The 27,522-nt window shown below is 39.7% G+C and overlaps 3 protein-coding genes across 4 annotated transcripts; 1 reads left to right on the top strand and 2 right to left on the bottom strand.

The window, feature by feature from the left end:
* Positions 1-822: 822 nt before the first annotated feature.
* LOC120024881 (oxytocin receptor-like) lies at positions 823-2,094 on the bottom strand. The gene is made up of 2 exons (XM_038969226.1): positions 1,230-2,094; positions 823-1,028 (listed from the first exon to the last, which is right to left on the bottom strand). Exons 1-2 carry the CDS (start codon positions 2,092-2,094, stop codon positions 823-825), a joined length of 1,071 nt encoding a protein of 356 aa, XP_038825154.1.
* A 1,069-nt stretch (positions 2,095-3,163) lies between these two features.
* Positions 3,164-7,449, bottom strand: trnt1 (tRNA nucleotidyl transferase, CCA-adding, 1). 2 transcript variants are annotated; one of them, XM_038969206.1, is made up of 8 exons: positions 7,361-7,449; positions 6,881-7,023; positions 5,683-5,876; positions 5,309-5,447; positions 5,080-5,206; positions 4,742-4,935; positions 4,286-4,539; positions 3,164-4,133 (listed from the first exon to the last, which is right to left on the bottom strand). In XM_038969206.1, the coding sequence occupies exons 2-8, from the start codon at positions 7,014-7,016 to the stop codon at positions 3,885-3,887; spliced, it is 1,293 nt and encodes a 430-aa protein (XP_038825134.1). In that variant the 5' UTR covers positions 7,017-7,023; positions 7,361-7,449; the 3' UTR covers positions 3,164-3,884. The 2 variants fall into 2 exon arrangements, with proteins under 2 accessions (XP_038825134.1, XP_038825143.1); XM_038969215.1 differs by lacking the exon at positions 7,361-7,449 and having other exon boundaries at positions 6,871-6,977.
* A 471-nt stretch (positions 7,450-7,920) lies between these two features.
* On the top strand, positions 7,921-12,090 carry LOC120024861 (PRA1 family protein 3-like). The gene is made up of 3 exons (XM_038969195.1): positions 7,921-8,195; positions 10,571-10,788; positions 10,979-12,090. The coding sequence occupies exons 1-3, from the start codon at positions 8,017-8,019 to the stop codon at positions 11,155-11,157; spliced, it is 576 nt and encodes a 191-aa protein (XP_038825123.1). The 5' UTR covers positions 7,921-8,016; the 3' UTR covers positions 11,158-12,090.
* The last annotated feature ends 15,432 nt before the right edge of the window (positions 12,091-27,522 follow it).

The raw sequence follows: 27,522 nt of genomic DNA, 5'->3' as shown, positions 1-27,522 counted from the left end.
TTTTCATGGCAGTTTTGGAGCAGTGGCTTCTTCCTTGCTGAGCGGCCTTTCAGGTTATGTCGATATAGGACTCGTTTTACTGTGGATATAGATACTTTTGTACCTATTTCCTCCAGCATCTTCACAAGGTCCTTTGCTGTTGTTCTGGGATTGATTCACACTTTTCGCACCAAAGTACATTCATCTCTAGGAGACAGAATGTGTCTCCTTCCTGAGCGGTATGACGGCTGCGTGGTTCAATGGTGTTTATACTTGCGTACTATTGTTTGTACAGATTTACGTGGTACCTTCAGGCATTTGGAAATTGCTCCCAATGATAAACCAGACTTGTGGAGGTCTACAATTCCTTTTCTGAGGTCTGTCTGATTTCTTTTGATTTTCCCATGATGTCAAGCTCAAAAGAGGCTTTGAGTTTGAAGGTAGGCTTTGAAATACATCCACATGTACACCTCCAATTGACTCAATGATGTCAATTAGCCTGTCAGAAGCTTCTAAAGCCATGACATCATTTTATGGAATTTTCCAAGCTGTTGAAAGGCACAGTCACCTTAGTGTATGTAAACTTCTGTCCCACTGTAATTGTGATACAGTGAATTATAAGTGAAATAATCTGTCTGTAAACAATTGTTGAGAAAAATTACTTGTGTCATGCAGAAAGTAGATGTCCTATCCAGCTTGCCAAAACTAGAGTTTGTTAACAAGAATTTTGTGGAGTGGTTTAAAAATGAGTTTTAATGACTCCAACCTAAGTGTATGTAAACTTCCGACTTCAACTATATACATCAAGCTCTAACAGCCAGAGAGAGCGCTGTGCCGCTTGTTTCATCTGGATTCATTAAGGCTCTTAAAACTGATGTACAAGGAGCTGACCACAGTGGCTTCTTCTTGTATGGAGTCCTTAATGTCCGACTGGCTAACACACACCGCCATGAGTCTCTTGGGGAGCTTCCCGCTGAAGAGCAGGTAGATGCAGGGGTTTGCACAGCTGTTCAGACTTGCCAGAAGCATCAGGATAGAGAAAGTTGCAGCTGAAATCAATATTAAAACACAGAATATTATTATCAAGTAGCAGCATCCTGATTCCATGTAATTCTATACATTTTAGCATAGGCCTACAGTAATAGAAGATAAATAAATTAAACCTACATTGTAAAGTTTTAATTCAGGCATTAAAACATTTGACAATATGATTGAATTCTAAGTGTTCCTGAATATTGAAGAGCACTTACTCTCAGTGGGTGCGTGGACATCCCAGACGGACCACAGCTGGACAGTGAAGAAAGGAGTCCAACAGATAATGTAGACAAGAACAATGACCACGGTCATCTTCACGGTCTTGATCCTGGCTTTGGACACTCCAGCAACGCTACTGGTCCTGGAGTGCAGAGGTTTGGTGACAATTTCCGATGCTTGATGTGTTTTCATGTGAAAGTTGATTTGAACAGCTCGGCAAATACGCACCTGGCAAACGATAACAGTTAAGATTGGCAACACATATATCACCAGAGTGGTCCAGGTCACGTAAGCTTTTAGTCCCCAAGGTTTGATGAAGTCAGCCCAGCAGTCATAGACACCAGGCGCAATTTGAACTCGGGAGAAGATGAACAGTTGAGGGAGACTGCCGAAGAGGGACACGGACCATGCAACGCACACAGGCACGTTCCAGCTCGCTCTGCGCCTTTGGAAAGTCACCATGGGGTTACAGATGGCTTGGTAGCGATCAATGGTCATCACTACAATCATGTAAGTGGAGGCAAACATGCCAACGACCTGCATGTATTTCACCAGGCGGCACATTATGTCAGGACCAATGAATCTGTCCGTTACATCCCACATCAGCTGCGGACAAACTTGGAAAAAGGTGACCACCAGGTCTGCCAGGCAAAGGTGAAAAACAAAGACACGCATCCTCGACAGCTGCGTCCTCTGCTTCCACAACACCAATAGCAGTACAAAGTTCAACATTGCGGCACTGAAAAATATGATGCTCAAAAGGGCTATTTCAACTCGAGCCAAGCGCTCATCACGTGGCACATCTTCTGCCAATTCCGTTTCCAAACTTATATTACTATTATTTGAAGTAAAGAAAGTCATAATTTCGCTACAAAATAACACAATTTTATGATAACTCAAATTATTCGGTCCTTAAGCTAATGTTCACAAATAGTTAAAATATAACCTATCAACTGCACAGCATATCACAAACCCCCAAATCTGCCTTGGAAAATGTATGCAACTGAAATAGAAATGTCCTTATGAAAATGTACACATAATTATTAACAGACTAAAGACGTTAACTGTTCTACAGCAATTGTTTAAAGGATAGACATAGAAAGCGTCTTGACGCGCGAAAACTTTGGAGGTGGATGTCACCAAGTGCGTGCAACGATGTGAATAGAGGAGCGTCGGCAGCCTCAAATTATTTATATATTGGATGCGCAGCAGGAGGGCGGGGCTATGCTTCTGCATCTTTACAATAACAACGCCTTCTATACATTTTATAAATAAATTATACATCTGGAAACGTTATACCGGTACTCAGGATTCACTGCAAAAGGCAGAAAGTGGCATGCAATAGTACAACATGATAGGACTCATAGGCATCACACAGTAAGCAGCATATATACAGTGGGGAGACCAAGTATTGGATACACTGCCGATTTTGCAGGTTTTCCTACTTACAAAGCATGTAGAGGTCTGTAATTGTTATCATAGGTACACTTCAACTGTGAGAGACGGAATAATAAACAAAAATCCAGAAAATCACATTGTATGATTTTTAAGTAATTCATTTGCATTTTATTGCATGAGATAAGTATTTGATCACCTACCAACCAGTAAGAATTCCGGCTCTCACAGACCTGTCCGGCTCTCACAGACCTGTTAAGCCCTCCTGTTCTCCACTCATTACCTGTATTAACTGCACCTGTTTGAACTCGTTACCTGTATAAAAGACACCTGTCCACACACTCAATCAAACAGATTGTCCACACACTCAATCAATCTCTCACAGTTGAAGTGTACCTATGATAAATATTACAGACCTCTACATGCTTTGTAAGTAGGAAAACCTGCAAAATCGGCAGTGTATCCAATACTTGTTCTCCCCACTGTATATGAATATCAAAATTAAGTAGAATACCATTTGTATTTTGTTCATTTGTATTTTGTTAAAGTCAAGCTTGTGCTTTATTATTTGTGTCACTTAAGTATCATCCTTTCAAAGTTAGGCTATAGTTTAACTTTTTACACACCACCTGCTTTATCTATGAAACATTAAATAGACTAAATATTTAATAAGAGAAAACACACAAAGAAACCACACTATACACAAGCTGATTTCACCCTCAAGCCATTTGATGAGTTGTCAAAACAAAATTCTAAATTCCTGGAGTCATGTTTTTTCTCAGCCCATGAAATACAGATTTATTCGGTTCACTATATTGTCAAAGACCGGCTGTCTGAGATATGATTATAGGGCATTCCAAACAATTCCACATTGCTCATTAGCCTTTCATTGCTCAAATCACCATTGAGAATTGGCAAAATATCCAGTTTGACTGAATCCCAACTACAATCCCAACAGCAGATTGGCCAATCTCAAAGGCATTTCGGGACAGGAAATGTACAAAATAATAGTTCTGATATCAATAATGCCACAGATGTTGAGATACTGCAGTGGCTTAGGTTGATTACAAACTTTCTTCATAGGACAGCTGTGCAGTTGAGAGCATAATACCAAAACTCTAAGTGCTACACTGGGCTAAATTAGTTAAACAAAGTAAATATGATTCAGTCCTTGTGGGGTTTCTTTCTCATATTCAACACTCAGTCTGGAAAACAACAGAGGTGTATGAGGGGGTAACACCTGCTACACACTGGAATTATGTCTTGTTAACATGACAAAGCAGCTCGTCTTTGTCCATCTGGTAACGGCTCCTTTTCCACACGTCTCGTAGGTTCTGTAGGGTAGTACCGATCTCCTTGCCTGAGGTGATGCCCATCTTCCTCAAGTCATGCCCACTCACGGGGAAGCGAGGAATGGACCATCTGCCCATCTCTGCCAGTAACTTGTCCTCTCCCTGGTACTTGAGCAGTTCACATACTTTACTCTGAGCATCTACCTCCCGACTCTGCAAACAAGATACATAGAAATTATCTACCAGACCATGTGGTTCTATCAGATTGGGCTTCATACACTCCGTTCCAAAAAGGACACAATCTTGACAGTCTTAATTTAAATAGAGTAAGTGGTGTTACATCAACTCATTTTGACTGTGCTTACATCTATGATAAAGTCAGTGTAGGGCTTCAGGCTGTCTGGATCATCCTGGGATTTATGGAGGTCCCGTCTGTGTTTGACCAGGAACAGACCCAGGTTCTTCTCCTCCCTGGAGACCTTCAGCCTCAGGTCCATCTTCTCCACATCCTGGGAGCAGCGGAACAGGGCCGACAGAACAGTCACGGGCTTGGGAGAATGGTCCTTCACATGCTGCCAGATCCGCTTCATCTCCTCCACGTCGCCCTCTGCAGGTAAACCTTGGAATAAAAGTATAACTCTTACACAACTATAATTACGATAACATCTAAAAATACCTATGCTCTAGCTGAGAACATTTCTAGTGGTCTGTCACCGGGACGCCCTAAATATAGTGCTTTGAGGTATGCTTTATGTAGTTGGTTGCATGGTTGCATGACTCCCCATAACATTATTCCTAGCAAACAGGGCTTTCTCCCTCACCTATGTACTGAGCCAGGCCCAGCTCATACATGACCTTTAGTAGGTGGGCAGCATGGTTTCCCACCACCATCTTCTTCAACTCAACCCAGATGCGCTCCCCTGATATGGCTGCCAGGCCACGGGCGTTTTCCCTGATGGCCTCCAAGGTGACAGGGTCATGTTCCGCTGCCTTTACTGACACCCGGCCATAAAACCTGGGGGCAGACCGGGGGATATACACAAGTAAAGACAGAAATAACATGCAGAAACCCTCACATACTAAAGTTTAATTTGTTAATAGCCATAGCCAAGTCCAACAAACACCTGCCCCATTTACACCCCAGACAAGTCTAGATTACCTGAAGTATCGTAATATTCTCAAGTAGTCCTCCTGAATCCTTTGCTCAGCTCTGCCAACAAACCGAACCTTTCGGTTCTTGAGGTCCTCATATCCTTGGAAGTAATCATATAGGGTCCCATCTAACCCTGTTTGGTCAGAAATCAAATAAGAAGACATGTATTTTCCCCCCTTCTAATGTCAAGTTTGGCATTCATTTCAGAAGGGTTGAAAATATACTATAAACACACCTAAAAACATGGAGTTGATGGTGAGGTCTCTACGCTCTGCGTCTTTTTGCCAGTCTGTTGTGAACTCCACCTCTGCATGACGTCCATCCGTCTCAACATCTACGCGCAGTGTGGTCACTTCAAAGTTCTCATTGTGAAGCTAGAGATGAAAAGACAAATGTCATGTGTTTTAAAGCAACAAACACACAGGCCTACTGTACAGCAGAATTCACGCTACATTGACTTTTAACACTTCACCAAATCTTAACAAAATCAGATTGTAGAAAGAAATGTGGTGTAAGAGAACATTTCAACATCACATCAGTCTCACATTCTGGATCTGGAATATTTGTGTATAGCTGGTCAAACTGCACATCAATCTTGGGTACTCTTACTCGAGCAGTGATGGTCCCATGCTTCTCCCCTTTATTGTTGATCATCCTGATCCCTGCATTCTGGAACATGCTCTTCATCTCCTCTGGTGTTGCTGTGGTCGCAAAGTCCACATCCTCTGGCCGCTTCCCAGACAAGAGGTCCCTCACAGCACCCCCTGCTATCCTCAGCTCAAACTTGTGCTTCTCAAAGATCTCTATGGAGAAATACATGCATAAATTGATAAGATGTCTAGTGTTGACATGCATTGAATACCCCTTCATCACTTAATTCATTAATCATAATATAAGCAGACACACTGATTAATACATTCTGATCCAAACCTGGTTCTCAAGTCCCAGCCTCATGGTATCTGGATTGATGACAAGTTGTCTTTTGTAACACACATTGAAAACTTGAGAAAGAAGCTGAGATCTATGATTGTTTTTTTATTTAGAAATATTTTCAGAACTGAGGCTGGATTTATAAGGAAGACTGTTCAAACAACGCTTCTCCCTGTAATAGACTAGGGTGACATTATTTATACGCACGTGGCAGCCTCTGTTTTGAAACCATTGGACTGGGTTCAGTTTTAGGACTCATTGTATTCTTTACAAACGTGTAAGAGAGCTGCATTTATTTATATACAAAGCAGTCTTGCAGAAACTTCCTCTGTACATTACTTCATTGATTAATTTTAGATGTACAAATTACCAAACCCGTTCTCAGGGATGGATAACTCTGAAGATCCTTTTTGGTCTTCAAAGAATTGGGAAAATCTGCTTTTAGTTTTTGTTGCCCCTTGTGTGTGGAACAATACACAAACAATTCCTTACTATTCAATATTCCTTTCAGGCATTTTCAATTATTGATTGGAGACTGTTACAGAATGCGATTGCTTTTCTTAAATATGTTTAATTTTGTTTATTATGTGTTTTGTTATAGTGTGTTTTGTAGGGCTGTTGTGTTTTATTGATGTATTGTTTTTTGTAAACATATTCAGGGCTCCCTTGTGAACTTGTTCTCTCAATGTCCCTGTTTAAATAAAGGTTCATAATATTACAAATCACTAAGTAGAGAACTGGGATATTTTAAACTCCCGAGGATAAACTTCTTCTGAGCAGTTGTCATCTTCCACGTTCTGCTTGTGAGGTTAAGTGCCACTGACCTAGACTTTGATATAGCCAAATTGGTTGGTAGCAAAAATGTACCTGCTCTCACCTGCTATGCCATTCAGTCCATCGCTGAATAAGGACTTGAACTCTGTAGTCTTCAGCTGCATGGTGAAGAGACTTCTGGCACTCCAAGTGAGACGAACTCCGCTAATCACCACAGGATTCAGGATTCTCCCCCACATCTAGATACTGTCGTTGAGCAGAGCAAGTCAATGTTAGCTATAGCTAGCTGTGGTTAGCTAGCTAACGTTAACTATTGATGTGCAATTGCAGTGAATTAACTTGTGGGGGTTGCCACACACATTCAGCTAGTTTAGAGACCAAACAACTATCGTAATATTATCATTACAGCTAGTAGCTAGTTAGGACAGAAATTGGATTCCATGTTCCACTAGCTATTGCTAGTTAATTTAGCAAACTGAAGCAATCATATTGGCTCTTGTAAGCGACATATATTTAAAAAGTACATATGGTAAAGTACAATTGTATCATCATGCAGCTGGCTATTAATCTCATATGGACAGACCTGCAATAAATTATGAATAATTTCCCTTCTTTGGGGATGTTGGTAGAAACATTATTCCCGTTCCATGCGTGTTCTGCGACAGCAGGAAGTGTACTTACTTTCGCCGCAGGAAGTCGCTGACTGTGACCAATTAGAGTGTGATTCGTCATAAAAAGGGCGGGGTACAGAAGAAACAACGTGCGATTTCATGCGAATAATTTTTTGAATTACTGTTACTCTGTTGCAATTTATTTGACACTTTTGGCCTCAGTCACTTTGTTACTGCAGTTGCGCAATGTCTAGCAGCGTAGAACATTTCCCTAAACTAAGTACTAATGCCATAATTCCACTTGAGAGAGAGATGAAAATACTGTAAATATATGTATGGTTGATAACTCTTTCAAATTGATTCAATAGATTACTCTAAAATCAATTAACTGTTAAAAGAGAGATTATAAAACGCATTTTCAGCACGCTGGATAAATGACTCCGTAGCCTCTGTTCCATCTTTGATCAGACCATTCATTGATCTATGAGTTCTTCAGGGTGGTACTTCGAAAGCTATCGCGAGAAACTGATTTTTTTTTAATTTAGTGACTGTTGAATCTGAGCTTCTGTTTGCAGTAGCCTACAACAAGCCGAGTCATTATATTTTACACTCTTCACATAGTAGCCACATGGCTAGGGTAGAACTCACACCGCTGAAACCCTGGGACGATTTCTTCCCAGGTTCCGACCGATTTGCTAAACCAGACGCGAGAGATTTACCTAGATGGAACAACAGGGTTGTCAACAACTTGCTTTACTATCAGACAAACTATTTTGCAATGGCTATCATTGTTTTCCTTGTTGTTGGGTAAGTAGCATGAGACACTGTCCACAATTTGTATCGAGAACATAAAATATCTGGTGTGCCATACTACACTTAGGTTAAAATGGGCTGGGTGGTATATTAAATGTGCAATAAGCAGAAATCACTAAGCCATTTCCTGTTTGCTAAAATTCTAATAGTTTGCCTAATTTCAGTTTATGTGATTAAACAAGCAATGTATAGTGTCGAGAATCATTGTACCTTCAAAACTGCAGTACAATATATTTTCAATACCAGGAAATAGTATTTTCAGCTGTTTGGAACTAGTGTACAAAATCGAAAGTAAAAAGACAAACTAAACGTAAGAACGGGAAGCATATAAATAGTGAAAATTTAATAGATATACTGCTTTTTAGACTTGCTCTATAACTTACATTTTTATGTGAATCTGGTCGGTCGCCCAAAAAGTTGCATATTGCAGCTTTAAGTGTTGGGAAATCTGATTTACTGTAGTTGACCATTACTAGTTATAACAGTTAACATCAATTAAAACTACAATCTTGGATTCGTTTTTCAGCTAAATGACAGCCCGCTCCTTGTTTTGTTATACATTGTTAGGTTTTTCTTGTTTGTGTGTATGAACAATGGAGTATAGTTTGGGTTATGATAGGGTAAAACAGTTGTGCTATTGAGCTGAGCCATTTATAAGTTCTTAAAGAATAATTTTATCAATGGCCATTAAACAGATTCTCAGATCCCAGATTTTACCTTTAACTAATGCCTGAAATTAAAGCTGGGTCTCATTAGCTAATTATGGATGCAGGGACTCACTTTAAAGTCTAAACATAGGAGCTTCCCATAGCAGCTGTTATGGCACTATGTGGCTACTATGCATGATGTTGATGCTTTATACTGTCTTACAGTTCACCTAAATAAGCTTTCTCTTTCCATTGCCATATCTGAAGGTTGGCACCTTGCTAGGCCTATTTATGACTAATGCCAAGGGAGACAGAGCGCATGATTGGTCAACCGAAACCTCCAGACTAATTTTGAGCGTAGAGGATGTGGGCACGCTTCACAGGTTGAGAGACTCATGTCTTGCATCCTGCTGAAGCTCTTCATGAAAATAATAATAGTAATTTAACTTGTAGAGCACTTTTCATTACAGAACATAATGTAAAAGCGCACAAAAAGTGAAGAAACAACACTTTGAAATTGAGATGTTGAAGATTGAATGTCTCTAATTGGCTTCGGATGTTGGAAAGGCTGGGAGTTGAGGCAGCTTGGATTGGAAATGCAGTGTAGCTTCAGCGGAAGGGGCATCGATGGTACAGCCAGAGAGAAACAAAGACAGTCTGACAAACAGGCCCAGAGCTCTTCATCAGTGCACCACACCTGCTTTGGCGGTCAGTTCCTCCAAACGTCACTCCTCCGTAGGTACTGGTCCTCTATTGCCAAACATGTAGCACCCACCTGGGTGATGTAATGGCTGCTGAAAAGCACACAAAAAGCCACCACATCTTGTCAGTGGTTCATCTCTGGATGCAGCATGCAGTCCTTGTTGTAGTTATTCCCGACAGATGAAAGCCGGGGCTGCATTGTTTAAATTCAAACAGCCATTTAGCTAGATAATGCAATGCTTGTCTATGTATGTTATCACATTAACATTTAATTTATTTCATTTCACAATGCTTTTAGAAAATTCATATAAACCCTTGCTAGTGTCTAATTCGTTAATTTGTTTCTAGAATTGCTCAGATTTACAATGTGAAATTTCACAAATGGTGGTATCCTGTCATGACTGCATAACTAACAATTGATCACCAAAATCACTATGGCGGAAGGGTTTTTACTTTAAAAATTGTCATCTTTTGGCTAGGCCTACTTGGTTATGATGACACACCGCTGCTATGGTGGTCAACTACTAGGCCCCTAATTCCTGCTCACTTATCAGCTGCTGTTCTAGATAACAGGGATATGAGAAACATCTGTTGTTATTCACTGGAGGTTGGGCAAAGTTCACTATTGGAGTCTGAAGACATAACGTCCAGGAGTCATATTATCTAAAACAACACTCTTGAATGAAGTTTGAGACAAACCATTGGAAATGATAACATTCCTAACAATGCACCATAGGGCTATGTCAAAACTACTTGCTGTGTAAATGTCCCACTCATCCTTCAGTGGGTTATTATTTTGTAGATTCACTTTTGTAACATGTCATCATAATCTTTGAAATTGCTCTCATTGTGGTTGTTAATGAAACATCTTTTGTATAAATATTTGCATTTGAGCTAAAAAGTCATGTTGATGTGTTGACAACCTATCACCACTAGATGGTATCCATGACTACATGAAATATCAACTGTTCCACCCACCCAGCCGTCTCATTATGTTGTGGTGTGTGTGTTTCCCTGCAGGTTCCTCAACCCTATGGGGATGTTCATGGGCATGGCAGTGGTGTCGCTGGTCTTCCTGGGCTCAGTTTGGGCTGGAGAGAATAAGGCCATGATCAAAGACTTTAAGAGGCAGAACCCCACATTATTTGTCATGGCAGTGATGGTAACCAGCTACTTTCTTATGTCTCTCTTCGATGGCGTTATGGTCTTCATGTTTGGGATCACATTTCCTATTCTCTGTAAGTTGAACGGTTTGGTATTAAATGTTTCTTCAAGCTACACCACAATTATGCCATTGGTAAATAAATAGGCAAACTTGAATTGAAGTTATTCCAATTTGAAAATATCCTGGAGGTATTACTTACATTGGTGTTTTTACATTAGTGCAAAGTAAGGGTATTAATCTGCTTCTATATATTTTGACTTCAGTGATCTTTGCACACGCCTCACTTCGCCTTCGCAACATGAAAAATAAACTGGAGAATAAGATAGAGGGGGTGGGGCTGAAGAAGTCACCAATGGGTATTCTACTGGAGGCGCTGGGCCAGCAGGAAGAGAGCCTGCAGAAGATCCAGGAGTTCCTAGAGGGGAAACCCAAGGAAGGATGAACTCTATACAGAAAACAAACACACACGCCACAGTCCCTGTGTTGTCATAGGTCCCCTATCAACATCCCTGGCCTCTGATTAATGGGAACGCGTTCCTTTGCACACCCTCTTTAATGTGCAGTCTCAATGCATTCAGTCAATGTTGGATAGAAATCATTGTAATACATGTTTGAACACTTCAGCTACAAACCGTATAGCCTATCTCGCATGCAGGTGTATGTGTGTTTGTTGGTTTAGTCTAAAGAACATGTGTTGAAAACCCAAGCTTTAGTTTAACTTCAGAATATTTGTTACTCCACCCAGAACTTGTCAGAACACTTCTTTCAAGTAGTGATGACAGCATCTCGATACTGGCTCACATCCTTGCCAAGCAATGTTGCAAACAAGTTGAAAATTAGTATTCCTTGTTGAATGTATTTGTGTGTGTAGGTGGGCAAATGTTTCCAAATCCCATATGCAATATTTACACAACCTATTCATGCTTTGTGACTTTTGTAAATATAACAAGAGTGAAAACATTGTGGTGTTCAAAGCACATCTGTTACCTGACAGATTGAGGTCACTTGGTTTGAGAAAATAAATAAACAAACAGAACTATGTTTTATTGTTCCATGAATGAATTCAGTTATCTCGCAAATGAAGCAGTAGTGAATTAGGTTTTTTAAATGCTGTGGATTCTCTCTCTGAAGTGTATACAAACATTGTAATGTGAAAATGCTGATTTGTGGAGAGTAGAACTTTACTACCTTTATTTCTAAGCTTTACTACTTTATTGGTTACCGTCCTCAACAAAAGATCTGAATTATTTAATTTATGCTTCGTTATTTTCAATTAAGAGAAACTGACGCTTGCCTATGAATGAGAGGTTGTGAAATCACTGTGGATTATTAATTATTGTGTAAAATAAATATATCACTGCCAAACTATTCTGAAGGCAAGAGAGTTTCAAGTCTTTTGTTTTGTACAGGGTGTTTTTCCTCACTAAATTCAAAGGTGTATTTAACTACAACATTGGATGGAAAGTAGCCCTACATTTCACTCTAATAAAATAAGAACCACACTGGTAAGAACCAAGCCAATGCTTTGTGTCCTGGTGCATATGAGAGAGATGTAGAACTTTAATGTGGTGTATTTCATAATCAAATCAAATGGTCTTTAAACAAGTATATGATTTAGAACTTCAAAGGAATAAGGGGTACTAACCTATGTCCATCAGCATTCACTCAGCACCTCACACTATTTCATCTCCATAGTACCTCCAAGGTTATGGATGACCTAATTCTCCCTCCCCACTTGTCCCAATGCTAATCAATAGGATGCAGTAGATTATAGTGAAGAGCAGAGTACTGCACAGTCAGTGACAGAGTGGATTCATCTGCAGTCACTCACTTCCCAACCCCTAAACCTTCTCAGGATTGCGGTGTCAGCTACTTCAACCAGGCTCACATTGGAAATGTATTACAAATCCCAAAGTGGGCTCTCTCTATTGCACTCTCCACTTAGACGTCTTGCACATAAAGTTTTTAAGAAAGGTTTTTGATTTACATAACAATAGTCTTTGGGAGTGTGTGTGCATATGGAGGAGAGAGAGAGATAAAGACAAAGTAGAGGGCAGGAGCTGATGACCTCAGGTGCAGTGCTTTAAGTTTAAGTTCAGCTGCAAAGCCTTATTTGAGCTCTCAGAGAACTGATTCATGTCCCCTCCTGCAGTACTCTTCCTTCATGCAGACTACATTGATCAACCTGGGACCACACAAACGCACACGGCCCAGCAGCAGTAAACTCAAGTAAAGTCTAGTCTCAGAGCAGAAAACACAGTGGAGGCCCTTGTTCTCTCTCTCTCTCTCCCCTGCAGCTGTTGTACTTATCCACACAAACATAAGTGTCTGTTGTGTGCAGCAGCTCACCCAACAGGCGTGTGTCTTTGGTCTATTGCCTCCTGATCTGAACAGACGTGAAGTGTGAGGCTTTAAGAACAGATGCATTACTCTGGCAAGGAGCCTGGTGAGGAAACATCCTTTGTGCTGCAGAGACTCTCAAAAACACATGTATCTTTGTTGTAGTGTGTTTGGAATATTTCAACCTGGACTTAGGGGTAGACGTAACATATTAAATGTAAATCTGGGACACAATTAGAATGATATGTTACGCTTCATATGGTATGTATTCATTTGAGGATTTCCATCATCCATTTTGTATGATATATTACGAATTGCAATTCTTACAATCTGTTATGAATTTCTTGTGGCTAATATTAGCTAGATGGCTAACGCTAGCTCGGTGGCTAATGTTAGCTAGACTAGGGGTTAGGGGTTAAGGTTAGGTTAGCAGTTAGGTTACAGGGTTAGTGTTAGGGTAAGGGTTAGCTAACATGCTAAGTAGTTGCAAAGTAGGTAAAAAGTAGTAAGTAGTTGCAAAGTTAAGTTAAGTTAAATAGCTAAAATGCTAGTTACCCATGATGAGATTCAAGCACGCAACCTTCGGGTTGCGTGACGTTCGCGTTATACGCCCACCAATCCATCCACCACGACCAACCACCCTACTTTCGGTTTTTGAAAAGTAACCTTCTGTCTTATGTAACCATACCAAACGTAACATATCATACTAATTTGAATGTCCCGGATTTACGTTTACTATGTTATGTCTACTCTGAGACAAGGATGAATAATTTCAACTGGGATTCAACAGTGTTTTCTAATTGGTCATCACTGTCAGACCATGACCACACCAACAGGTGTCTTTTACTTTCCTGTATGAATACATTTGACCACAGTTGGCTGGCATGTAGTTTGTATTTAGCATTTTGACACACTGTGTTTTCCTCATGTGCTGTTACTGGTTTGAAGATTACATCTGTCTCTTGTTCTCTTTGTTGCAACAACTCAGTCATTGGCATGAAAGGTAGTAATTCAGCATAACGCAACATTCATTAAGTGTCAGCTAATCCAGGCACACTTCAACCCTGTGAGATGGCTGTGCATCCGTTGACCCATCATGCCCCCGGCATGCTTGGCTTGCCTGAGAGGCTTTGGGATGGTTAAGCTGGTTAGCCTCATCATCACTCAAACAAACAATCTGTCATTCACCAGCTTTGTGCTATGGGGTCTCTCATGGTAAAGCGTGCTGTTCACTGTACAACACAGAGATGATGACCATAACAATCCTGTCAGTCTATTATATCCTGATGAGACCACTTTAACCTGCAGAGGAGATATCTCTACCCTATATTACTCATGGGAAGGTTATACCTGATCTCATGAACAATGTACTCCAAGTTTAGGTGGGCAGGACACTGATCCAGCTATCCACTCATCAACTATAATGAGTATCCCACTGGGCAAAAACTGGTTGAATCAATGTTGTTTCCATGTTATTTCAACAAAAAAATGTAATGTGATGATGAATCAACGTGAAAAACAGATTGGATTTGAAAGAAATTCATCAACGTGAGGGAATTTCGTTTTTTTTCACCAAATTTTTAACCTACATTTTTTTGATGATTTCACATTGAATTCACATTAGTTGATAACTCAACCATATGCAAATCAAAACGACACGTTGAACTGAGGTCTGTGCCCAGCGGGACTGTTCCCTGAGCAGAGATAGGATCTGCTGCCCTGAGGCGTGATGACTTACCATCCTGACTTACAGTTGCTTTAACCTGAGCAGGGTTAGCAGCAGGCATGATCTAGCACACGTGGGACACATACCTGTCTTTGACATCAGGGGAGTGTGTTTGTGGTGTATAGACATACAGAACATAGGGAGCCCATTGTTTGTGTAGTTGTGTGTCAGCTGGAACAGCAGTAGTGATATTCTAGTGCAGCTGGTGTCTAGGGAGGAAGCGGAGAGAGACTGGGGAAGACAGCTGCAGAAGAATGTCTCTCCCTCCCTTTCTCTTTCTCCTCCTCCCTCTCTGCCCAGGGTAAACTCAAGGACTTGGAAACCTCCGAGACCTACCCAGAGTTCACTGGAGTTGAGAAGCATAACACTGTGAGGAGATAGAGTTGCAGTCTGAAGTTTACATACACTTAGGTTGGAGTCATTAAAACTCGTTTTTCAACGACTCCACAAATTTCTTGTTAACAAACTATAGTTTTGGCAAGTCGGTTAGGACATGACATGTAATTTTTCCAACAATTGTTTACATACAGATTATTTCACTTATAATTCACTGTATCACAATTCCAGTGGGTCAGGAGTTTACATTCACTAAGTTGACTGTGCCTTTAAACAGCTTGGAAAATTATGTCATGGCTTTAGAAACTTCTGATAGGCTAATTGACATCATTTGAGTCAATTGGAGGTGTATCTGTGGATGTATTTCAAGGAATCAGCCAAGAACTCAGCCAAGACCTCAGAAAGAAAATTGTAGACCTCCACAAGTCTGGTTCATCATTGGGAGCAATTTCCAAATGCCTGAAGGTACCACGTTCATCTGTACAAACAATAGTACAGATGTATAAGTATAAGTATAGTATAAACACCATGGGACCACGCAGCTGTCATACCGCTCAGGAAGGAGACGCGTTCTGTCTCCTAGAGATGAACGTACTTTGGTGCGAAAAGTGCGAATCAATCCCAGAACAACAGCAAAGGACCCTGTGAAGATACTGGAAGAAAACAGGTACAAAATTATCTACAGTAAAACGAGTCCTATATCGACATAACCTGAAAGGCCGCTCGGCAAGGAAGAAGCCACTGCTGCAAAACAGCCATAAAAAAGCCAGACTACGGTTTGCAACTGCACATGGGGACAAAGATCGTACTTTTTGGAGAAATGTCCTCTAGTCTGATGAAACAAAAATAGAATTGTTTGGCCATAATGACCATCGTTATGTTTGGAGGAAAAAGGAGGAGGTTTGCAAGCCGAAGAACACCATCCCAACCGTGAAGCACGGGGGTGGCAGCATCATGTTGTGGGAGTGCTTTGCTGCAGGAGGGACAGGTCTACTTCACAAAATAGATAGCATCATGAGGGAGGAAAATTATGTGGATATATTGAAGCAACATCTCAAGACATCAGTCAGGAAGTTAAAGCTTGGTTGCAAATGGGTCTTCCAAATGGACAATGACCCCAAGCATACTTCCAAAGTTGTGGCAAAATGGCATAAGGACAACAAAGTTAAGGTATTGGAGTGGCCATCACAAAGCCCTGACCTCAATCCTATAGAAAAAGTGTGTGCAGAACTGAAAAAGCTTGTGCGAGCAAGGAGGCCTACAAACCTGACTCAGTTACACCAGCTCTGTCAGGAGAAATGGGCCAAAATGTAAACCCAACTTGTGAATGTGATGAAAGAAATAAAAGCTGAAATAAATAATTCTCTCTTCTATTATTCTGACATTTCACATTATTAAAAAAAAGTGGTGATCCTAACTGACCTAAGACAGGGAATTTGTACGAGGATTAAATGTCAGGAATTGTGAAAAGCTGAGTTTAAATGTATTTGGCTAAGGTGTATGTAAACTTCTGACTTCAACTGTACATACAACCCAAGCTGTTGAACCAGGGTATTTACAAACAGCACAGGAATTAAATCCTCCACATGTATTGATCACATCTTTTGTTTTAAAGCAGTATCGAAATACATCAGATGTAGTGATCACAATTTGGTAGCCATATCTAGGAAAACCAAAAGTTCAAAAGGCTGGACCTAATATTGTGTATAAGAGGTTCTGCAGGATGTTTTGTACTGATTCCTATGTTGATGATGTAAATAATATTTGCTGGTCTGTGGTGTGTATTGAAGAGCAACCAGACGCTGCACTTGACACATTTATGAAATTGCTTACTCCAGTTACTAATAAACATTCACCCATTAAGAATATGACTGTAAAAACTGTTAAATCCCTGTGGATTGCTCAGGAATTGAAAAATGTTGTGGTTGAGAGGGATGAGGCAAAAGGAATGGAAAATAAGTCTGGCTGCATAAGCGATTGGCAAACCTACTGCAAATTGAGAAATCATGTGACTAAACAGAACAAAAAGAAGAAAAAACTATACTATGAAACAGAGACAAATCATACAGTATATAAACCCAGCAAAAAAGAAACGTCCTCTCACTGTCAACTGTGTTTATTTTCAGCAAATTTAACATGTGTGAATATTTGTATGAACATAAGATTCAACAACTGAGACATAAACTGAACAAGTTACACAGACACGTGACTAACAGAAATGGAATAATGTGTCCCTGAACAAAGGGGGTGTCAAAATCAAAAGTAACAGTCAGTATCTGGTGTGGCCACCAGCTGCATTAAGTACTGCAGTGCATCTCCTCCTCATGGACTGCACCAGATTTGCCAGTTCTTGCTGTGAGATGTTACCCCACTCTTCCACCAAGGCACCTGCAAGTTCCCGGACATTTCTGGGGGGAATGGCCCTATCCCTCACCCTCCGATCCAACAGGTCCCAGTCGTGCTCAATGGGATTGAGATCCGGGCTCTTCGCTGGCCATGGCAGAACACTGACATTCCTGTCTTGCAGGAAATCACACACAGAATGAGCAGTATGGCTGGTGGCATTGTCATGCTGAAGGGTCATGTCAGGATGAACCTGCAGGAAAAGTACCACATGAGGGAACGCATGTGTAACGCACAGCATTGAGATTGCCTGCAATGACAACAAGCTCAGTCCGATGATGCTGTGACACACCGCCCCAGACCATGACGGACCCTCCACCTCCAAATCGATCCCACTCCAGAGTACAGGCCTCGGTGTAACGCTCATTCCTTCGACGATAAACCCGAATCCGACCATCACCCCTGGTGAGACAAAACCACGACTCGTCAGTGAAGAGCACTTTTTGCCAGTCCTGTCTGGTCCAGCGACGGTGGGTTTGTGCCCATAGGCAACGTTGTTGCAGGTGATGTCTGGTGAGGACCTGCCTTAAAACAGGCCTACAAGCCCTCAGTCCGGCCTCTCTCAGCCTATTGTGGTTAGTCTGAGCACTGATGGAGGGATTGTGCGTTCCTGGTGTAACTCGGGCAGTTGTTGTTGCCATCCTGTACCTGTCCCGCAGGTGTGATGTTCGGATGTACCGATCCTGTGCAGGTGTTGTTATACGTGGTCTGCCACTGCGAGGACGATCAAATGTCCGTCCTGTCTCCCTGTAGCGCTGTCTTAGGCGTCTCACAGTATGGACTAGAGGTCTACCGATTAATCGGAATGGCCGATTAATTAGGGCAGATTTCAAGTAGTCATAACAATTGGATATCGGTATTTTTGGACACCGATTTGCCCGTTTTTTTTTTTTACACCTTTATTTAAATAGGCAATCAGTTAAGAACACATTCTTATTTTCAATGACGGCCTAGGAACGGTAGGTTAACTGCCTTGTTCAGGGGCAGAACGACAGATTATTACCTTGTCAGCTCAGGGATTCAATCTTGCAACCTTACAGTTATCTAGCCCAACGCTCTAACCACCTGCCTCTCATTGCACTCCACGAGGAGCCTGCCTGTTACGCGAATGCAGTAAGAAGCCAAGGTAAGTTGCTAGCCAGCATTAAACTTATCTTGTAAAAAACAATCAATAATTCAATCAATCATAATCACTAGTTAACTACACATGGTTGATGATATTACTAGTTTATCTAGCGTGTCCTGCGTTGCATATAATCGATGCGGTGCGCATTCGCGAAAAAGGTACCTAACCATAAACATCAATGCCTTTCTTAAAATCAATACACAAGTACATATTTTTAAACCTGCATATTTAGTTAATATTGCCTGCTAACATGAATTTCTTTTTTGTATATTTTTAATTTTTTTTTTTATTATATCTTTTATTTTTTTTTATTTTTTTTATTTTTATTTTTTTTTTAGGGGTGGATCAGCTTAATATTGCGGAAAGAATGTTGCTTCCAATGTAATTGTCTGCATCATTTCCAATCCCCCATATTTTTTTGGGTAAATATATATATCCATACACGCATGCATACATATACACATATATACATACACATACCTATATAGACATACATACTTTTTTAAAGAATATACCTTTATTATTATTCCCCGCAACCCTACCACCGATCCCCCAATTGGAGTAAACTAATAAACACTTCTGCTTTTACCTTCAATTTATACATCTTATACCCATTTTACAGACACAGTCTACTTTATAATAGTTCTCTCTTGTTTGTTCTTAGTCCTTCCTCTATTTCTGTTGTCCATCCAATTTTATTTCCACTTGTAACTGTGCTATTTCACAAAAGCTCTGCACCTATACACATTTCACAGATCCCGTATGCCCTACATTGTTTATCTTGTTATTAGTCCCACCCTTCAGTTCCACTCAACCCTTCCCATCTATCTTCCAACATCATCCATTTCGGATTTTTATTTGCCATATATTTTTCAACTGTGCTGTGATGCTTCACAAAGGATCTGAACCTTCCTATTCTCATAGCTTCTACAGATTGTAAATTAAAAATAAACATTTTTGCTAAAATAATTATTATATTATTGATTGATTGACTATGGCTTTTCAAATCCCCCAGTATTGCTATCTGTAGCGTTAGTTCTAGGCAAATGTTGCAATTCTTCAGCCATTCCTGGACCTGTGACCAAAAACGAGCTACATATGGACAATACCAAAATAAATGATCTAATGACTCTGCCTCCTCACAACAGAATCTGCAGAGCTGGGAAGATTGTATACCCCATATATATAACATTCTATTAGTTGCAAGAATTTTGTACAGTAATTTAAATTGAAAAATTCGAAGTTTTGAATCCGGCGTTGTTTTGCGTATCAATTCATAAACCATGTGCCATGGAATGGGTACATCGAAAATCTCTTCCCAACTATTTTGCAATTTATATGGCACAGCTGTCAGTTTTTTGGTCCTTAAATGAAATTGGTATATGTTTTTATTTATCACACTTTTCTTTAACCATTTATGTTCTTTAATACAGGGCCGACATACAAGTTCCTTACTTTTTTCCCCTTCTACTTGCCTCTTCCATTTTTGTGGTAATGCTGCAATTAATTGGTTGTAATTTTGGGTAGAGCAGACATTTCCATATGTCTGTGTTAGCTGCATGTGTGACATAACTCCACCAGTCCTATTTATGATATCATTCACAAAAATTATACCTTTTTTAAACATTTCTTCGATAAATACATTTTTTTTATCAATTACTATATTTGAATTTAACCACAATATTTGTTGTACTATTTGTTCCGTCCTTTCAGGTGGATTAAACTGAAATTGCAACCAACTTTCTAAGGCTTGTTTAAAAAATAAGGATATTTTGGAGATTATTTCCTTTTCAAACAACCGAAAGTGAGCAGGTGTAATCTGAATAAAGGGAAAAAGGCCCTTCTTGAACATAGGATGAGACATTCGTACCAATTTACTAGAGAACCAGTTTGGATTTAAGTATAACTTTTGTATAACTGATGCCTTTAGTGAGAGGTCTAATGCTTTAATATTTAATAATTTCTGCCCTCCGAATTCATATTCGTTATATAAATAGGCCCTTTTAATTTTATCTGGCTTGCCGTTCCAAATAAAATGGAATATTTTTTGTTCATATAATTTAAAAAGCAGGTCACTAGGTGTAGGCAAAACCATAAGCAAATAGGTAAACTGTGATATGACTAAAGAGTTAATCAGGGTGATTTTTCCACAAATAGACAGGTATTTTCCTCTCCATGGTAGCAAGATCTTATCTATTTTTGCTAACTTTCTATAAAAATTTATTGGAGTGAGATCATTTCTTTCTTTTGGGATTTTTATACCGAGTATGTCCACATCTCCGTCAGACCATTTAATTGGTAAACTACATGGCAATATAAAATGTGTATTTTTTAGTGATCCAATACGTAATATGGTACATTTATCATAATTTGGTTTTAATCCAGAGAGGATAGCAAAGGTATCTAGATCCTCTATGAGGCCCTGGAGAGACTCTAGTTGTGGTTTTAAAAGAAAACATGAATCATCAGCGTACAATGACACCTTAGTTTTTAAGCCACGGATTTCTAATCCCTTAATATTAATGTTTGATCTAATTTTAACAGCTAACATTTCGATGGCAATAATAAATAGATATGCCGATAGTGGACAACCTTGTTTTACTCCTCTAGATAGTTGAACATTTTCTGAGATGTAGCCATTATTTACTATTTTACACCTAGGGTTACTATACATAATTTTAACCCATTTTATAAGAGATTCCCCAAAATTGAAATATTCTAGGCATTTATATATAAACTCCAGTCGTACTTTATCAAAAGCCTTTTCAAAATCAGCTATGAAAACCAGGCCTGGTGTCCCCGATATTTCATAGTGTTCTATTGTTTCCAGTACTTGCCTTATATTATCTCCAATGTATTGTCCATGTAAAAAACCTGTCTGATTAGGATGAATAATATCTGACAAAACTTTTTTTATTCTATGCGCCAAGCATTTTGCTAGGATTTTTGCATCACAACACTGAAGTGTAAGAGGTCTCCAATTTTTTAATTGGACTGGATCTTTATATATACCACTTGGGTCCTGTTTCAGTAATAACGATATCAGACCTTCTTGTTGCGTGTCTGATAATCTACCATTTATATAGGAGTGGTTAAAACAAGCTAATAATGGTCCTTTGAGTATATCAAAAAAAGTTTTGTATACTTCCACTGGTATGCCATCCAGCCCTGGAGTTTTCCCATCCTTAAAGGCCCCAATTGCATCAAGCAGTTCCTCCTCTGTAATTTGGCCTTCACATGAGTCTTTCTGTACAGATGTTAATTTTACATTATTAATAGGAAAAAAATCCATACAATTAGTTTCAGTTAGTGGAGATGGAGGAGCCTGAAACGAAAACATATTCTTAAAGTACTTTACTTCCTCTTTCAAAATTTCATTTGGTGAATCATGCGTGACTCCATCATTTGTAACCAGTTTTAATAAAAAAAATTTGGTAGCATTTCTATATTGAAGATTGAAAAAGAATTTGGTGCATTTTTCCCCATATTCCATCCAGTTCGCTTTATTTTTATAATATATTACACTGGATCTTTCTTGAATAAGTTCCTCCATTTCTTTTTGTTTTTCCTCTAACTTATTCTGTGCCTCTATGGTACCGTTTTTATTGCTATCTAACTGTACTGTTAGTCCTTCAATTTCCTTTGTTAATATGGACTCTTTTGATCTAAATTCCCTTTGTTTTATAGATGAGTACTGAATTGCATGGCCTCTAAAGGCACACTTAAAAGTGTCCCATACAATAAGGGGATCTGCTGTACCTATGTTATGTCTGAAAAAGTCAGTTATAAAATCTTCTGTCCTAGTTCTAAACAATTTATCATCTAGTAGACTTTGATTAAATTTCCAATATCCTCGCCCACGTGGAAATTCTGTAAGAGAAATATATATGCCAATTATGTGATGATCCGACCGCATTCTGTCCCCTATCAACACTTTTTTAACTTTTGGTGCCAGAGAGAATGGTATAAGAAAGTAGTCAAGACGACTAGCTTGATTCAGCCTCCGCCATGTATATCTCACTAAATCAGGGTATTTAAGTCTCCATATATCCACTAATTCCAATATATCCATGACATTCATGATTTCCTTAAGTGCCTGAGGGTGATAGTTTGTAGTGTGATTTCCTTTCCGGTCTATAGAGGTATTTAAGACCGTATTAAAATCTCCCACTATAATAATAGAGTCTAGTGTTGCTTGTAGAGTTGGTAAATTCTTATATATATTTTCAAAGAAGCTTGGATCATCATTATTCGGACCGTATAGGTTAACAAGCCATATTTGTTTATTGTCCAATAACATATTTAAAATAATCCATCTACCTTGAGGATCTGTTTGGACAATTTGCACATTTGGATCAAAATTATTGTTAATTAAAACCATCACCCCTTTTGAATTTCTTTGCCCATGGGAGAAATATATTTTGCCCCCCCAGTTCTTTTTCCACAAAACTTCATGAATTTCTTAGTGTCACTTCTCTTGCAACAGAGTCAGGGTATATGCAGCAGTTTGGGCCGCCTGGCTCGTTGCGAACTGTGTGAAGACTATTTCTTCCTAACAAAGACAGCCAACTTCGCCAAACGGGGTATGATTTAACAAAAGCGCATTTGCGAAAAAAGCACAATCGTTGCACAACTGTACCTAACCATAAACATCAATGCCTTTCTTAAAATCAATACACAGAAGTATATAATTTAAACCTGCATATTTAGCTAAAAGAAATCCAGGTTAGCAGGCAATATTAACCAGGTGAAATTGTGTCACTTCTCTTGCGTTCATTGCACGCAGAGTCAGGGTATATGCAACAGTTTGGGCCGCCTGGCTCTTTGCGAACTAATTTGCCAGAATTTTACGTAATTATGACATAACATTGAAGGTTGTGCAATGTAACAGGAAATTTTAGACTTATGGATGCCACCCGTTAGATAAAATACGGAACGGTTCCGTATTTCACTGAAAGAATAAATGTTTTGTTTTCGAGATGATAGTTTCCGGATTTGACCATATTAATGACCTAAGGCTCGTATTTCTGTGTGTTATTATGTTATAATTAAGTTTATGATTTGATAGAGCAGTCTGACTGAGCGATGGTAGGCACCAGCAGGCTCGTAAGCATTCATTCAAACAGCACTTTTGTGCGTTTTGCCAGCAGCTCTGTTGTTTATGACTTCAAGCCTATCAACTCCCGAGATTAGGATGGTGTAACCGATGAGAAATGGCTAGCTAGTTAGCGGGGTGCGTGCTAATAACGTTTCAAACATCACTCGCTCTGAGACTTGGAGTAGTTGTTCCCCTTGCTCTGCATGGGTAACGTTGCTTCGAGGGTGGCTGTTATCGATGTGTTCCTCGTTCGAGCCCAGGTAGGAGCGAGGAGAGGGACGAAAGCTATATTGTTACACTGGCAATACTAAAGTGCCTATAAGAACATCCAATAGTCAAAGGTATATGAAATACAAATGGTATAGAGAGAAATAGTCCTATAATTCCTATAATAACTACAACCTAAAACTTCTTACCTGGGAATATTGAAGACTCATGTTAAAAGGAACCACCAGCTTTCCTTTGTTCTCATGTTCTGAGCAAGGAACTTAAATGTTAGCTTTCTTACATGACACATATTGCACTTTTACTTTCTTCTCCAATACTTTGTTTTTGCATTATTTAAACCAAATTGAACATGTTTCATTATTTATTTGAGGCTAAATTGATTTTATTGATCTATAATATTAAGTTAAAATAAGTGTTCATTCAGTATTGTTGTAATTGTCATTATTACAAATAAATGTAAAAACAAATCGGTCGATTAATCGGTATCGGCTTTTTTGGTCCTCCAATAATCGGTATCGGCGTTGAAAAATCATAATCGGCCGACCTCTAGTACGGACTTAGATTTTTACGAATTATCTTTGAAAGACAGGGTCCTGAAAAAGGGACGTTTCTTTTTTTGCTGAGTTTAGTAGCATAGTAAAAAGCTTTGGAGCAGCTTAAATTACATTTTGGGCAAAAAGGCAAACTCAGCTCCATCATTTATTGAATCAGATGGCTCATTCATCACAATACCAACTGATATTGCCAACTACTTTATTGATTTTTTCATTGGCAAGATTAGCAAACTCAGGCATGACATGCCAACAACAAACACGGAACCAGCACATCCAAGTATAACCGACCAAGTTATGAATGACAGAAAGACATTGTGATTTTGAATACTGTAAAGTGAGTGTGGAAGAGGTAAAAACATTATTGTTGTCTATCAATAATGACAAGCCACCTGGGTCTGACAACTTGGATGGAAAATTACTGAGGATGATAGCGGACGATATTGCCACTCCTTTCTAACATATCTTCAATCTAAGCTTACAAAAAAGTGTGTGCCCTCAGGCCTAGAGGGAAGCAAAATAAATTCTGCTACCTAAGAATAGTAAAGCCCCCTTTACTGGCTCAAATAGCTGACCAATCAGCCTGTTATCAACCTTTAGTAAACTTTTGGAAGATTTGTGTTTGACCAGATACAATGCAATTTTACAGTAAATAAATTAACAACACACTTTCAGCACACTTATAGGGAAGCTCATTAAACATTCACGGCACTTACACAAATGACTGATGATTGGCTGAGAGAATATTATTATAAAACGATTGTGGGAGCTGTTTTGTTAGACTTCAGTGCGGCTTTTGACATTATCGATCATAGTATGTTTCTGGAAAAATGTATATGTTATGTTATGACACCCACTGCTATACAGTGCCTTCGGAAAGTATTCAGACCCCTTGACTTTTTCCACATTTCATAACGTTACAGCCTTATTTTAAAATTGATTAATTGAAAAAAAAATCCTTAGCTACACACAATACCCAATAGTGACAAAGCAAAAACAGGTTTTAAGAAATACCTTCTTTACATAAGTATTCAGACCCTTTGCTATGAGACTCGAAATTGAGCTCAAGTGCATCCTGTTTCTATTGATCATCCTTGAGATGTTTCTACAACTTGATTGGAGTCCACTTGTGGTAAATTCAATTGATTGAACAGGATTTGGAAAGGCACACACCTGTCTATATAAGGTCCCACAGTTGACAATGCATGTCAGAGCAAAAACCAAGCCATGAGGTCAAAGGAATTGTCTGTAATGCCCCGAACAGGATTGTGTCAAGGCACAGATCTGGGGAAGGGTACCCAAACATTTCTGCAGCATTGAAGGTCCCCAAGAACACAGTGGCCTCCATAATTCTTAATTGGAAGAAGTTTGGAACCACCAAGACTCTTCCTAGGGTTGGCCGCCCGGCCAAACTAAGCAATCGGGGAAGAAGGGTCTTGGTCAAGGAGGTGACCAATAACCCGATGGTCACTCTGACAGAGCTCTAGAGTTCCTCTGTAGAGATGGGAGAACATTCCAGAAGGACAACCATCTTTGCAGCACTCCACCAATCAGGCCTTTATGGTTAGGTGACCAGACGGAAGCCACTCCTCAGTAAAAGGCACATGACAGCCCGCTTGGTATTCTCTGGTCTGATGAAACCAAGATTGAACTCTTTGGCCTGAATGCCTAATCTCACATCTGGAGGAAACCTGGAACAATCCCTATTGTGATGCATGGTGGTAGCAGCATCATGCTGTGGAGATGTTTTTCAGCAGTAGGGACTAGGAGACTAGTAAGGATCGAGGCAAAGATGAACGGAGCAAAGTACACAAAGTCCTGAACGCTCTGGAGCAAGTTTTCAGACTGGGGTGAAAGTTCTCCTTCCAACAGAACAACGACCCTAAGCACACAGCCAAGACAACTCAGGAGTGGCATCTGGACACATGGAACTCTATTCCACATCAAGTAACTCACTCAAGCAGTAAAATAAAAATTATAAAATACACCTAATGGAACAGCAAGGACTGTGAAGAGTCACACACACACGTACTGTACACCTAGATTGTGTGTTGTAGTACAGTAGTGGCCAGAAGGCACACACTTAATGTATTGTGAGATCTGTTGTAAAATGTATGTTTACATTATTATTTTTAAATAATGTATATGATACGTTCCCCAGCAAGAAACCACATAATGTCACTCAAACAGAAGGGGGAACTAACAAAGAGTCATTGACAACAACCAAAACAAAACAGGTGGAGTTTTAGGAGGGGTTCTAAAAGACACTCATGGGGTTGTCCACTGACAGTTGACTAGCAACAACAACTGGAACCTGAAAGACACCCACCATGAGCGCCCACTAAATTTGCCCAAGAGGCAAACAAAAGAAAAACCCACAACTTAAAGACAAGAAACAAACCAAAAAGGTGAACAAAAACAAAATCAGATAAAATATTGTTTGTCTAGAAATCAAAATAGGGCGAGCCACCTAAAGGTGTTAACCCTCCGCATCTATCAAGACAACTTAAATAGCACCTGGGCCAGCACAGATGACACACCGTAACACATACTGACTAACAAGGTGACATCAATCGGTGCGCCCTACGTGCTAACGAGCTATACGTGCTAACGCTAACGAGCTAAAGTCCAACTTCAAAACATAAATGGAAAAACCAATGCTTGTAACAGTATATTACTGCCTTCATTTTTGCTGGACTCCAGTAAGAGTAGCTGCTGCCTTGGGGTGTAACGGCAGCCTTCCCTCTCTTCACTAGAAGAGGGGGTGGAACAGGGATCAGACCAACACGCAGCGTAGCCAGTGCTCAACATGTTTAATACGAACAATAAACGTGAACACTTAACAAATACAAAATAATAAATGTGGCAAACCGATACAGTCCTAGCTGGTGCATAGAAAACACAGAGACAGGAAACAACCACCCACAATCCCCAACACAAAACAAGCCACCTATATATGATTCCCAATCAGAGACAACACAAAACATCTGCCTCTGATT

This window comes from Salvelinus namaycush, chromosome 2 (genome assembly GCF_016432855.1).
Source record: "Salvelinus namaycush isolate Seneca chromosome 2, SaNama_1.0, whole genome shotgun sequence".
NCBI classification, from domain to species: Eukaryota; Metazoa; Chordata; class Actinopteri; order Salmoniformes; family Salmonidae; genus Salvelinus; species Salvelinus namaycush.
This window is presented reverse-complemented; position numbering and strand designations above follow the sequence as displayed.